The following is a 15,611-nucleotide window of genomic DNA, read 5'->3' on the forward strand; positions in this document are numbered from 1 at the left end:
CATATGAATTAAATAAAAATTTCTGACAACTTAGTTGAAAAAATCGTTATGACTAATATTCCAAACACCTTTAAATTTAACTTTCTAATTGTTCGTTTATTTATGTGGTCAACAACGACATATTAAGCAAAATTCTTTTGATTAAAATATCGATATACCAAGTGAATAAGTTGAAAAATCCAAAATTAATATTAATATTCCTGGAGAGATTTTTTACGACGAAATATTCAGTCTACCAGCTGTGTCCTTTCAACTAAATGGAAATTACACTTAATAAACTGATTTATATTAGAATGTTTTTTTAGGAAAGGCTATAAGTCTTAAATAGAAGATTCCTAAACAGCTGGAAAATAGACGTTTCGATAAATGTATTGGTATGACTGCGCTATGTATTTGAAAACACAGTTACAGATTTCTCCGAACAATCCAATAAAACAACAATCATTCTACCTCAGAATTACAAGTTGTCTTCTTTTGATAATTCCAAGTTATCTTTCTTTTAAAACCTAATTCTTGATATTATAATATAATAAAATTGACTAGATCCTCTCCGATATAAGTGCATGTTTTAGGAAAAACCAACTTATTTACATCTTTCTACCTTCCCATTGTTTCCTACGTACACGAACCCAGGTAAGACGTTTATATAAAAGAGAAATGGATTCTGTGGGAATATTGAAAGCAAAAATTCTTCCTTTTTAAGATTTTGTACTTTTATAATATTGATTTTAATTTTTGAAATAAAGTGTTTTACTTTGAAACATAAAACACATTTTAACCTTGTCAAAGAATATATTTTGCTATTTCCTAAAATAAAGATAACAAGGTTTTCGAGCTACAAGTCATAAAACCAGGTATAGGTTTGTGTATAGTAAAATCCAGAAAGTATAAACGTTAGGAAGTTGGTATTCTAGTTCTCTCCGACCATTAACGTTGTAAGGACATACCTCCAAAATTCAAAGTGAAATAATCTTCCAATTGATAACGTATTTATTTTTTTTTCATAAATACACTGTTACTTTATTCATAATCTTAACAGATTCTTTCTCGAAACAGCGAAGCGAGCGGGTCTCGTATGCCTAAATCTCTGCAGAGTTACGCTGCTCCTGGAGATTCAGCACGCGTAAGTTTTTCGAATGTACTTTTGTAGAAAAACTCACTTTAGAAGACGGACGTAGGACTGTACGCGATACGGTTGAAGAATTGGGCATCAGCCTAGTTAGTATTGAAAAAATAATTCATGGCAACAATAAAAAAAGACTTCGATTTGCTCCCACATCTACCATATTACCCAGATTCTTCTGTAAGCGACTGTTTTCAAATATACTAGACAAAATATCCTGAGAAAAAGAATATCAAATGGATGAGGAAGTTTGTCGATCAAATCGCACAGATCAACAACTAGAAGCGTTTTAATACAATTGCAGTACAGATTTCTGCGTTCGTATTGAACCAATCGACATTGCTTACGAATATTGCGACATATTGAAGATTTTTTAAGAAGCACCAGAAATTTACGCTCTAGTGAGCCAGTCAAATTGCCATTATTAATTCTGTGAAATGAGCCATTACATTTATCACGTCGTGGCGAAATTTTCTAGCAAACACTCAAAAACACAATGATTGTTTTCAAAAGATTAAATCCGACATTTAAGATGATGATGTTCCGTTTCCGAGGATCCCCTGGATCCCCACCCATTTGCCATGTCCATGAACAAATTACAAGTCCAATATTTAAGATTTTGTGGTCTGAATTTAGAACATCCAAGTTTATCCCATGATAAATTAGATTTGGCATGTTCACGGGTGGGAAGACCATCTGCGTTATTTGTTCTTGCGACTGATAATGAAGCAAAGAATATCGTCTATCACAAGGTGCGTCTAAGTTAGTTATCTACAGTTTTAAGCATGCATATCTTATCAACTTTGAAGTCGGGTGAGTGTACTCGAAATTATAAATCACAATAGGAACGGGAAGGTTAGCTTTGAAAAATGCACCAACCACAATTGTGCAACGAAACGCGTTTGGTGGCAAGTAAATTGACGAACAATGTGATTTACGCAACGATTCTCAAGAGAAAATTTGAAAGTTATGATGTTCCCTTTCAGAGGATCCTGATGATCGCCACCAATTTGCCATTTGAGTTTAAAACACTTGAATTTCCGATCCGTCTTGTATGCGTTATGACCATGAACAAATCACAAGGCCAATCTTCGAAAGTGTTTAGTCTTAATATAGAAAATCCTTCCTTTTATCATGGTTAATTATATGTGGCATGTTCATGGGTGGGAAGACCATCTGCGTTATTTGTTCTTGCGCCTGTTAATAAACGAAAGAATGTCGTCTATCACAAGGTGCTTCAATGGATGCACCAAAATACCTAGCCATAAATGAATCATTGAAATACTCGATTTTTTTTATTCATATTTATTATTCTGATGAAAAATTGAACTTAGTGAAGTTCAAAATCTGCTCATATGAGTTAGCTAATGCATATCTAAAGTTATAAGCTTAAATATCTTACTAACTTTGAAGTCGGGTGACTGTACTTGAAATTATAAATCACAGTGGGAACGTATTTGGTGGATTGTTGCCAATATAAGTAGAAAAAAAGGAAAATGCAGAACAGGATAACAAGTAGAAGAGTCCGTCGCAGATCTCCTTGCTTCATCCTTCCGCCTGATTTCTGAAACAAAAAATATATTACTACAAATTATTAGTAAGTAATTGTTGAATGGTTATTTGTTATTGAATCAATAATTGCAATCTCATCTGTTGAGCGTCAATAACTTTCGTACTATTTGGTTCTCTACGATCAAAATAGCTTTAAATTTCATTTAATATCTTTCCGTGGAGAGATACAGATAATTATTTTGTTAGTACTTCCTCACCTTTAATTATAAATAGTCAATTTATATAACGTTTTTATCAATTATGTTTTTAATTTTAATCACATTCTTTTCTTTATTCTGCTTCGTTGTTTGTTAGTAATTGAATCCACAGTTTCTCAACATAATTTTGATTCAAATAATACTTAAAGAACTCATTTCCTTTCAAACTTGGAGTTTGAAAAATTTTCTCATAGTTCGATGTAATCAGACTTTTTTAATATTTTAGTATCTTCAAGTATGACTAATTTACTATTCTTAAGGCTTAAACATTTCATAATACATAGTTTAGTTCATGGATAGCGATGGGCATGCACACGCAACGTCTCCATCGTGATCCCTTAGAAAGGGCTAGTATATGATGATTACAGAAAAGCACGTGTTTTACAAAGACATCTTTTATTATCCACATCCTTCAAATATTCAGGGGGTTTGAATTATGTTGCTGAAAATAACTAATATCTATTAGAGGTACTCCGGTTGCTGTCTACTTAAATGGATGAGAAAGACTTCCTTTGGAATCAAAGGTAGAGGTAGAGTATTTGGAAAAATACCAAAAATTGGAAACTTGAATAGGAAGAGACAAATTGGAAATTGGAATCTAGCTTACTGGTCATATGAACACTCATAATGTGCGGATTGGGGCTCAGAAAATCCTCAATTCATGTTGTGAGTTCACCCTGATCTTTTTTGTATTATATGCCATCGGAAATATAATTGGCTCTACTTTTTTATAGTAGTTTCTTCTTAGCTAAATTCGGTCGTTATTGCTCGATTTCTTCGCTCAAACTTCACAATAAGTTCGCATAATATTCGCCGTTTTCCATTTTTCAGGATAGTCAATGAAAATTATACAACGCGCATCACAAAAACCGATGCCGTGATTTTGTCTGCAGATGGAACGGAATTTGCCTCCTTTGGAGCTGGTTCATCATTTTCAGTCCATTGTGAGAAGTGATGGACCCATATTCCATTCCATAGTTATAAAACGGTGCAAAAGCTCAGCTTTATTTCTCTAAAACATTACCAACCACTCGATGGAAACATCTTCACGACGCAGTTTTTTTCCATTGTGAGCTATCACGCGCACTTTCAGTCGACGATCGTCCAGTACCAGTATGTGGATTTTCTTCAACATTTCTGGAGTCGTCACCTCATTTGACCACTGCGATGATGGTCTTCGCAGGTACGACCTCGTTCAAACTCTGCTAGCCAATATTTCACTGTTGATAACGAAGGAACAGTTTCACCCAGAGTAGAATAAACTTCAGCTTTTATAGGCCTTTCAAATGAAAGTATTGTACCACATAAGGATGATCCATTTTTTCCATGTTTACAAATTCACTGAAAACGTTCACTATTGAAGGCTGTCAATCAAATATTAAACAGCGTCTTCAAACTTGAAACATATGCTGTATAGATTGTATTCTAGTGGTATTTTTCAAGCAACTACCTCCATCTGTATGTCAGGCCAGCTACTTCCGGGAACATCTTCGTAGTCTAAGAGATAGGGACGAGTTTTGCACAGTGGTGGAAATTTCTGTTAATACTACTGCTTGGGTGTTTTAAGGACTGCTTTTTAGGGTTGCTAACAGGGAATGAGGGTTGAAATGAAGTCGCTCACATAACATGATATCAATCCTCCAAACCATTCCTAACAACACCTAAACAAAAATATAGAATAAAATCTTCACAACTGTTCGATAACTCGTCTCTGTCTTTTAGACTATTTAATGTGATCAAGAGTTGAAACCCCGTTATATATTTTTGAGACCCGGTATTTGTATATCATTCTATTTTCATCACCTCATTTAAGGTGTGTAAAATGATTAAGACAATGGGTAAATTTGACGATTAATTGGTGATACCGTGAATCAGTTTTATCCTTATACGCCAAGCTAAAATTATCTTTGTGGCTGGACCGGACTAGTTTCGTTTGTATTACTCGACATTGTAGTACCAAGCTCCAAGTGAACATTTTTTTAATAGAAACCAAACAAAAAAACTTGTTTTGGAGACTGCGACTTTCAGTAATCCCTGCAAACTAACAATATTGAGAGCTGTTCAGCTTCTTAACCTAAACCAATTACTTTAGTCAACCGCATATAAACTAGCTTTCCGTATAATCAACATTTTCTTCGCAAGAAACAGCTACATTTCCACGTAATCTCTTCTTCTATTATATATTTTTCCCACGAATGTTCCAGTCGACGGTTGTTGATTTTGAATCACTAGCGAATAAAAGGTGCTACCAGTTTCTGCTACATTGCAGCTGTTGTTTGTTGTTTAGAGTTGCCATAGACTTTATTTTATTCGCAGACAATCGTGTCTTTTACGGAGTTCTTTTGGTTTTTATTTCTCTACTCTATACTTGCATGCTTTGAAACTGTGAACGAATTCGACTCAATTGAGAATTGAGAACTCGAACTGATGACGATTCATTTGACATTATCCTAGCTACCACCGAGTACTTACACAATTTGAAGCTTTAATCTTCTAATTCTTCCATGAACTTACTTAGATTCGTTTCACCAAATCTTTATTCTTGACATAGTAAAAGTAACTTCCCCAGTATGAATAAGCTTCATAATTACGCGTTGCTAAATGATGATGGACACATTCTTTTACTAATAAAAACAAATTCTTAAATCGAAACGTTTTTTTGGTAAAAATCTCGAATCGAATCAACATCTTTGGTTTACCTTTAAACTTCAAACTTATTTGCCTAAAACAGGGCTTGGAAACAATTCGAAATATTTCCAGTTATTTATATATTTTATTTAGAGGAAGGGGGGCACTTAGGACTATTTGAGGTTTTAAATAATAAAGTATAATTAAAGAAAAATTGGTCAAATGTATATACAAATTTGTATTTTTCAAATAGAATTTAATAAATCGAAATATAGTCCTACATATTTAATGAAAGAGTGAAATAAAAAAGTGAATTTTAAATTTTTATTTTTTGTATTTGAAGAAAAGTTCAATTATTGACAATTTACGCAAATTAGATTTAGATTGGGAGAATGTTTTTGCACAGTAAAAGCAATGAGGATTATTGTTTGTATTATTTTCAGAATCACTGCTATCATAAGTTTTTAATTTTGTTCTTACCCTCTATTTTATTCTGCATTTTTTATTTTCAGTCAAATTCTTGCATACTTTTTTTAAGTCTACTAGTGATTCCTCGTCTTTAGCTATCATCAAACTTTTAAAAGGTGAGTTAATTCTTCAGAATGTTGAAGTAAAATTCAATAAATCGAAATATCACATAATCAAAATAGGCCCCTTTGTGCCCCAAAGACAGTAGTTACGAATAAATCACGTGACTAGTTTATAATAAAATATTAGTTATTACAATCATATACTATATTCTTATTTGTTGTAGCTCAATCACAAAATTCGTTTTTAAATAATTATTATTATATTAATTTGTGTAAATATAATTCAATAAATTTTTTTTACGAACGTACAATGGCGTCTGTACAGTGTTGCCACGTGGTTCCCAAATTCATTCAATAGAAATAATTATTTGTCATCAACTTACTGAACCTTGATGGTTTTAACACCATGGACGAAATATTTCTACAAATAAAACCGATTTGATGAAATTTCTTTTGTAAATAGTATCTCAAGTTATTAGTTTTAGATCGTTACAATATTTCAACAAATTCCAAACCTGGAGTGGTTAGTGTACGGTTCATTACAGTAATTTATTTTTGTATGGAAGGACAGGGAACGTTTGATCGTAAAATTTTCATTTCACTTAAATTGAACCAGTGAATTCCAATATTTATGATAGTTTTATGGTGCGATCGTAAAGTTTTCAAATGAAATGTCGGTTTCTATTGAAGATATAAGGGTGTCTCTGTACACAAATAATGTTCGCATTTCCATCGGGTTCAAATACATGTACAAGTTTTTCATGTAATATGAGATTATACAGAGTGTTTCAAAAAAAGGTGATCTCGTCTCTAGGATAGATATAAAACCGAAAAATCTTTGTGGTTTGCTGCTTGCCATCCGAATTCAACATAAAGTGCGTTGAATAAAAAAAAATATACAGCTATTGGCAACATTGTATGGAATATGTTTGGGAAGCTGATACATCCAATGAATTTGTTTTTATGTCTGACTCTCATAGAGGGGGTTAGTTACACGATTCGTATCAAGTAGTATTGAACATAACTTTTTTAATATTAGATTTATTTAGCAAAATTTAAACTGAACTTAAACATCTTTCAATTTTAGACCAAAAAAGTACTCTTAGTGAAACTCGATACTGTGTACCGTTGTCGGAATATTTTGCTTTGAAAATTATAATTATTATCATTCATCAGTAAGCATTGAAGCAATGAAAATTTTTTATTTATTTATAAGTATTCATAAACACAGGTAGCTAGTTCGTATAACTCTTAAATGAATTGTTAAATTTGGACTTGTATTAAGAAACTGAGACGTCTCCTTTGGGGCATTGGAACACTGTTTGAAGATCATAGACCGCTACTGAAATATTTTTGTTGTTCTTATCTCTTTTCAGAACGAGAAAAATTCTTTTCCTCAAGTTGTAATTCATAATCTTGTTTCTTAGATTTTTTGTCTTCATCTGTGATGTTTTTATATGCTTTTTTAAGAGTGAAAAACGAAATGTTGAAATCTTGTGTGAAAATACGATAAAATGTGAGGTAGATTCCATAGGGGACGTTATGGGATTTGCAAAGATCTGTGACTAAATTTCTATTAATACATATTGTTCTTATAATAAAAAAAATTTGTTACTAATGTTTGGAATGGGCTTTTCCATATCCCCCATATTAGCAGATTACGTATGTTGAGGATATAATTATCCTTTCCATATGAAGAAATTCATAATTAGCAATTTTACTTTAATAGTTTCCATCCTCATATATTATTATGGTGTCAAAAGCTGTAGGCATCAAGTAAAGTCTATTCACTAACGCTTTGAACTTATTATGCATCTAAATTGAAATAAATTGCAAGACATTTCAAAAGAAAAAAAAACGTTTCTAATTCTGTAGACTACATTTCAAAGATTCCTTTATGAGTTATGATGGAGAATGTATAGGAGCAATTAGTAGTATAATGTGGTAGTTTTATTATTTATTAACAACTATTTTAAGTAATTCATTTTTGAAAAACGAATAAAAATGATATTTTAGAATGACGATAAACACTAAAAAATAGATAAACTGTTTCATATCTATATCCATTCCTCTGTTTGAATTGGGAATATGAATTTCTCAGTTACTGCCATATTCTGAATAAGATAATGTTGAAAATTTCATTAAATTATGTGTTTATATGTTTTTTCTCATTAAAACGATACAAAAGAGACATTTTCTGATAAAATAAATGCTTCAATAAAAAGAATTTTGTCTTGTCACTTCAGATTTTAGTGAATAATCTACAAGAATCATCTTGATATAGATTTCAATGATATAACGTTCAAGACACAAAATAAACTGTACGTTTCCAACGTAATTTTTAATTATTTGAATTGGTGGTCTGTTTAAATAGTTGTTCTAAGAAGAAAGTGTCTTATTATTTTATTGCGTAGCCTCAATCTACTCAAACTATGGACGATGCACACCCTTAGGTTAATTGTCTAAAAAAATTAATTACATACAGAGCCACATATTGTCGTTTGGGATACTGTTATTGTCTTAAAATTTCTATTACTCGTAATGAAGATTAATTCTTTTGTCGCCTATTATTCCCGCACATACTTATTGGGTGTGGGATTCACGCATCCAACGAGGATTGTTACGTGAACAGTATCTACAATTATGCCGATTTACGTTTCCATATACAAAAAGTGGCCTCATCGAAAAACATAATATTACTTGAAAAATTTGTATAGTTTAGATTGTAACATTTTTCAATCATTAGGTCTGCAAACTCTTCACGTTTATCAAAATCGTCATCTGACAACTCTTGAAACAACGTTCCTTTGTATGGATGGAATTTATTATCATGTAAAATTTCAATTACAGATGTCTAATAAATATCAAGTTCCCTGGATATAGTACTCAAGGGCGTCTTCTAACAGGACACAAACATCTGAAGATTTATTTTCAGTTGATGCAGTATTTCTGCGCCCTGATTTGGATAAATCTTTTACTGAACCAGCTTCGTTAAACTTTTTTATAGTTTACTGACAATAGATCTTGTTATGGGATTTCGGTTAGGATATATATTATTAAAATGTAGCTATAACTCCAAAATTATGGCATTTAGGTATAGGAAACATTGGGTTAAAAATAATAAGTATTTCTCAAGGATTTCGAAAAGCGACAAATATACAGGGTGATCTATTTGAAATAACAAAGTTCATTATTTTTCCTGAAAAAGGAAAGATCTGACAACAATACAAATACTACTATTATACTGGCCGTATCATAAGACCCTTGTGTATCACAAAAAATTATAAAAATCGTTGTTTCCAAGATAATTAAGGAGTTCCATACATAAAACTCACTCTGTAGGTCAATTATAATGTGGACCTAGTAAACTATTCTAATTATTAGAATTTCATTGATAACATCGGATTTTCTATTTCAAATTTTCAATAAGAATGTTTTCTTAATAACTATGAACAATTAATTGAGTACTATGAAACATTACTAAACAATTATTATCCTGGCGTTTAAACCAACATAGATTTTTTTTTGTTTTGTCATTTAATGGAAAAAAATGTTCTACACCATGGCAATTGCCTCTATGACGAACTTGTTTTTATATTTCTACGAGCTCGTCCCCGACATGAAGCCGGCACTGTCCGGTTATAAGGAAATTCTAGGATTTAGCCTCTTGGCCCGTTTGATATTTTTTCAAATAAGGTTTTTCATAGCAAGCGATTTGCTTACATTGTTTCTTTTGAACTAATTTATTTGCTTCGTTTCTTTACTCACTAAAATTTTTGAGATATATAAACGAGATTGTTTAGTAGAGTTAGTTGGTTTATTATCATAAAAGTTAGTTATGTGTAGTGTAAAGTTTTTAAATAAATTTAACAAGTGAAAGACAGTGTTTATAAGTTCACCACACGAATAGAAAAAAAAACATTACAGTATAAAAATCAATGGCTAGTTTGATTGGAGCTTTCGAACGAGAAGGTGTCAGACCGCTCTGAAGTAGTTCTATCAGATCGAAACCGATCAACGAATTGAACTCATCTCCCCCAACTTTTCTTCGAAAGGGATGTAATTCAATATTGATTGTTTTATTAGCCAAGAAAGTAGTTGTTGTCTCCAGTAGTTTTCAGCTTATATCTTCAGTTTCGGCTTTTATATGAACTTTATAAAAATGAAAACGTTCGCTATAAAGAGGAATTCTGAAGAAAATTATCATAAATTAAGTCTTTCTGCAAAATTTATAACTTCTTCGTTCATACCTATATTAGGAATGTAGACAGTTTCATAAATTACGTTTATATCTATTCTGTTATAATTAAATAGTTTATATTGCACATTGTAGGTTAAGAAATTACAAATACACTTTATTCATATAGTAGTATGCAACGCTAATAAATAAATTCTAATTAGATACATGAATTATACGTTTTTTTCATAAATTACACATGATCAAAGTTTGGAGCTGGCCGCTATTATAATGTGGAAATAAAAAAATCGTCCATATGTATTGCGTGGAACAACGATGAAGTGGGTGATTTGCGGTAATTTGCGTTGGAGGTTACATCGATTAGATAATGATGGATGAACATACAGATTGCAATTAAAGCACTTTCTCGATATATTCATGAGTAAATCCATCTTCCTAATGGCGGGTTAACACCACACAGATAAAACAAGAAACAGGATCAAAACTGTTCTGTGCGTGTGAGTGAACAGTTTTTAAAACATTTTCGTCTTCAAAAACTGTTTTAGCAAATAAACAATTTTTCCAGCTCGAGTCGGTAAATCAAAAAAGATCAAAAGGAAGTACAAGGTTTGTTCTTCCTTTTGATCTTTTTACTTTTCATAATTGTTCAATTCAAATTCAATGAGTTCACCAAATAACACAATTGAAAACAAGAAGCATTGAAAGAAAGATGAACTATGAGTTTAATTGAACTATATCGTTAACACAATATTTTATGGGATTGTAAAAATAGGTTTAGAAAGCAAAATTCACTCAAGGAAATAAGTGATATAGTTCAAATGTTCACTGACGAAGTTGATCGGGAAATAAAAAACTTAATCAGTCAATACGTTTTTTTTTCTTTTTCTTCTGCTATCTATTATTGGATGTTTGCGATCACTGCTGACCATTTTATCGTGTTTCTGATGGTATGAATTAATTCTCCTGTGGTTTTTATCCCTGTCCAATTTTTGATATTATTTCTTTCTTTCTTTCTAGAGTTGAAGCAAATGGAATCACATGTCCTAGGTTATGCTGTTCTCCTACGTTTTATCGTGCCTAGAATTTCACGTTTTGTTCCTATTCTCCTCAAAATTGCTTAATTTGGTTTCTCTTGCAATCCATGGAACCTTCCGGTAGATCCTTCACATCTCAAATGCCTCCAATCTGTTCATGGTGTTAATTACGTACAGACCATATGTAGCATTTTGTGAATCTTATTTTGAGGTTGAGGTCACAGTCAGAGTTCGTTAATACATTTTTGAATTCCATGAATGAGCTCCTTGCTTTTCCTATCCACCATTTGATCTCTATATCTGATGGCCAGTCTTCACATAACTAAGTGACCAGATAGCTAACATTCGTTATCTCTTCGCTATTGTGTGATAGTTTAACATTCTGGAACTCATCTAATTTGTCAAGTCGCCTCAGTATTTTAAAGAGTTTATGCTGTCACAATCTGTCAATAGCTTTTTCGTAATCTACAAAAACAGTACTTGGATTTAAAGTGCCTCTTTTGTACCGAGACCCCTTTTACATCCGAATTGAGACGAACCAATTGTAAATCAAATCGTTACTACAACGATATCTAAAGTTCAAAAGGAAGTACAAGGTTTGTTCTTCCTTTTGATCTTTTTACTTTTCATAGTTGTTCAATTCAAATTCAATGAGTTAACCAAATAACACAATTGAAAGCAAGGAGCATTGAAAGAAAGATGAACTATGAGTTTAATTGAACTATATCGTTAACACAATATTTTATGGGATTGTAAAAATAGGTTTAAAAAGCATATAAAAAGCTCAGTATTTTAAAGAGTTTATGCTGTTACAAAACCAGTATTTGGATTTAAAGTGCCTTTTTAGTACCGAGACCACTTTTACATCCGAATTGAGACGAAGCAATTGTAAATCAAATCGTTACTACAACGATATCTACCTCGTAGTTTTTTATTTTCTAGCTTAAGCACTGATCTAGTTTTGGAAGAGTCAGATATGCAATTATATTAAACTATAGTAACTGAACAATGTAGATTGCCTTCAAAAAACCCTTGAAGATGTTTTTTATGTGAATAACAAGCATAAGAGGGTAAACCCAATTACATTTGAGTGGTTCGAGTGGTGCCTACAGTAAGAAGATGTCTGTCGATATTGATATTGACTTGTGTAGGCTGTAGAGGGCTTCAGGCTTTTGTGAAGCTAATTCAGCCACGTGATTATGCTAGGACATATTGCTACCAACCACAACAAGCGAATTTACGGTGATGGTAATATTTAATTTCCAGACAGGACCTGCTCCTGAGCTGCTCTGCAAATCTGTTGATTTGATGAGTGTCCATCGATAGTGACCTGGATGGATCGGTCTTTGAGAAAGCTACTAAGCCAGTCGGTAAGCGAGGACGACAAACCGTACGATCTTAATTTATTTAGTAGAAGGTTGGCATGCCTTCGATATGTCGAGCGATTGCATTGGATGTTTAGCTTTAGTCCATAAGATGGTGACATGGGCAAGGAGATCCTCGGTGGATCTATTGCCGTATTGATGGTCGCTGATAATGTGAGAAGATTCAAGATTTGCTGGTTAACGACATTGGTAATGGATGAGACTAAAACAATCTAACGGTAATTGTCGTTTGCCAAATCTCGGTGCCAAATTCTATTTCCGCGAATCAAGAGTTGAATTTTAATCAACGGTGGAATTTTCGACTCATGAAAACCACAGCTGATTGCTTTTCAATCTTTGATTATATGGTTCCTTCCGAGATTATGGTCTGCTTGAAGGTATTTATTGTTTGAAATGCAGAAAAGACTTCGTTTTCAGAGACATATTTTCACTGAAAGGAACAGAGTCCTAAATGACATACTGTTTATCTAACTTTCAAGTCGAATCCATTCGAAATCGGAATTTAGAGACTCAATGATAATCCAAGAGAACATCTATATCAACAGACAAACGATGAATTAAAGTTTCTGCAACTTGTTTTCAATCTTAATTCTGTGACAGCTCTATTTTCGAGGATAACTGGAAAAAGCACACTTTCTATATATTGACTTATTTACGGATTGTGTTCGTCAATAGTAATAAAATATCTTGAAAGAGTACGCCATCAAGAAGAAAATAGGAAGGTCTAATTCAATTCATTTCCGATCGTTTTTTTGAATATAGAGATCGGAAATATTTAATCTTATTACAAAAGTTATTTTGGAACTGGTCTGTAGTTATAAATTATGAAAATATACAAGTATAATATTTCACAAGTCGAAATCTACTTTAGAAATTGTTAAAAAAATCAGTAAAAAACTGATAAAGTCATTAAATCGGTAGTTTTTGCTTGTTTTGACCATTGAGTGTGCGTCTAAAATTTTGAAAAACCCAATAAAAATCAAACAATCACATCCTTATTACCGCTCTGTCAATTTTTGATAAATCACTCGTATATAAACAAATCCTGAAACTGGTATGGACGGTATTCAACTATGGGAATATGCCAGCGAAAACAACACCAAAATAATCCAGAAATTCCAAGATAAATGAGTGCAGTAAATGCACCCGGGTAAATTAGAAATAACGATCTTCATCGGGACCTGGAGCTAGACACTGTGAGGCAGGTCTCCACTAAATTTGTCAAGAGTCACAAACATGTGAACATAGATGCAATCCTGCTGCTGGTCAACACCAACCTAGAGAGATGACTGAAGAGGGCGAAGCCTTTTGAGTTAGTTATCTAAGTGCTTGTTGTAAACGCAGAATAATGTGAGGAATCTTACATACCAGGGTTAGTGTTAATTACAATAATTGAAGGAGCTTCTATTGAGTAAGACCCTTAGTTTACAGACAGTTATAGTAATTTAGGATAGAACAAAATTATTCATTGATCATTATGATGATCAGATCACAATGGTAGGGAAACTTTCCAGGTTTTCTCAAAATAAACATTCTTCAGGAAGAAAACACCTGCATTTCATCCCACATATTTCGCCACGATCTTCTTTTTTTCGACTTTAGTTATATTCGGCTTCCATTTTAGTTCAACACGATGTTTTTTACCCAAAGTTGCCAACTGAAAAAGATTCCTGTCTTTTGATATTTGTGAGCGGTCTTTGTGAATGTCTTTATTTAGTTTAGCCTGGAATTGAGAAGCTGGATGTGGGTGAATTTTAAACTGGAGGAGGATGAACGTGAGTTGGATGAACTTGAAGTACCCGATGATGATCGACTACTCGTCGGCATAATGTGATACAATTGAATTCGATGTAGTCAAATTTCCTCATTTGATTTGTTTCTACATTTTGACTAAGATTTCCAGCTGATATCTCAATCATTATCAATATAAAATATTAGTTACAAGAAGAATTTCTAGCAAATACCAACAACCAATATCCATGATAAAATAAATTAGTTATTTCCATCTCTATACCCAAGTTTCCTGCGAAGATTTTCAAGTACTTTGACGAAAACTTGTAGTTCAGTTAGTTGAAGTTATTTATTTTATGAAATATGGTTAAGTGATTAGGATCTAACTCTTGATAGCACAAAGTTACTGATTAAATGTGAAGTTTTCTGGATTTATCTATCAACTTTTCTCTTCGTTAAAAATCAGGATCTTATTTTTTGCCAGAAAAAATTCATTAAAGTAAAGAAGTTTCAATGTAATATAGGGTGTTCAGGAACTTATATTTAGGGATATTTTCTTAATTATACATAATAAGAATAAAATTTCCAAATGGATGATTACGTATCTTCATGAAGTGTTTGACGGAATAAATAATTATACACTACTATCTGAATAGCAGAGGCGGCTCATACCCATTGGTTAACAATCTGTAACTTTTACAAGGACAACCTGTACAATCTAAAGATGGCAATAATAATTTTCCAATCGATTTTTGAACAAAACTCGATATCGATAGAATCTACAGTTTAGGAGATATTGTTTATTTTTATATCGTTGTACATATCAAGGAAACCGTTCGTTATAAAAAGACATTCTAAAGAAAAATATCATAAATTGTAATTATTTATTGAAAATAATTACATCATATTCCCAAAAAAACAATCCATAGAGTACTTTTATGTTAAAAAATCATTTTTGTTGTCCTTGTAAATGTTACGGATTGTTAACCATTGAGCTTGAGCCGCCCCTGGCCTTCAAATAGTGGTGTATAATTATTTATTCCGTTAAACACACAACATACGTAATCATCCTTTAAAAATTCATAATGTTCGAATGTATAATCCTGAAAATATACTTCAATATAAGTTCTGGTTTCACAACTTTAAAGGTTTATAACTCAGAAACGATGAGCCGTGTTTTTTCATGTCACAGCATTATTTTTATGTCATCTAA

General features: G+C 32.3%; 2 protein-coding genes across 5 annotated transcripts in view; one reads left to right on the top strand and one right to left on the bottom strand.

The window, feature by feature from the left end:
- The window catches only part of LOC130442169 (uncharacterized), a 99,807-nt gene that overhangs the window by 29,103 nt on the left and 55,093 nt on the right, over positions 1-15,611 (top strand). The gene's annotated exons all lie outside the window — the stretch shown is intronic.
- LOC130442164 (probable beta-hexosaminidase fdl) overlaps positions 1-15,611 on the bottom strand; it is a 156,553-nt gene that overhangs the window by 17,910 nt on the left and 123,032 nt on the right. For 3 of the 4 annotated variants that reach the window (XM_056776251.1, XM_056776250.1, XM_056776252.1), the window contains exon 2: positions 2,530-2,687. In XM_056776251.1, the coding sequence (XP_056632229.1) occupies positions 2,530-2,687 (158 nt within the window). Of the gene's footprint in view, positions 1-1,925; positions 1,935-2,529; positions 2,688-15,611 lie in introns of those variants that run through there. The other variant, XM_056776253.1, reaches the window with a different exon arrangement.

This window comes from Diorhabda sublineata, chromosome 3, assembly GCF_026230105.1.
Source record: "Diorhabda sublineata isolate icDioSubl1.1 chromosome 3, icDioSubl1.1, whole genome shotgun sequence".
In the NCBI taxonomy this organism is placed as follows: Eukaryota; Metazoa; Arthropoda; class Insecta; order Coleoptera; family Chrysomelidae; genus Diorhabda; species Diorhabda sublineata.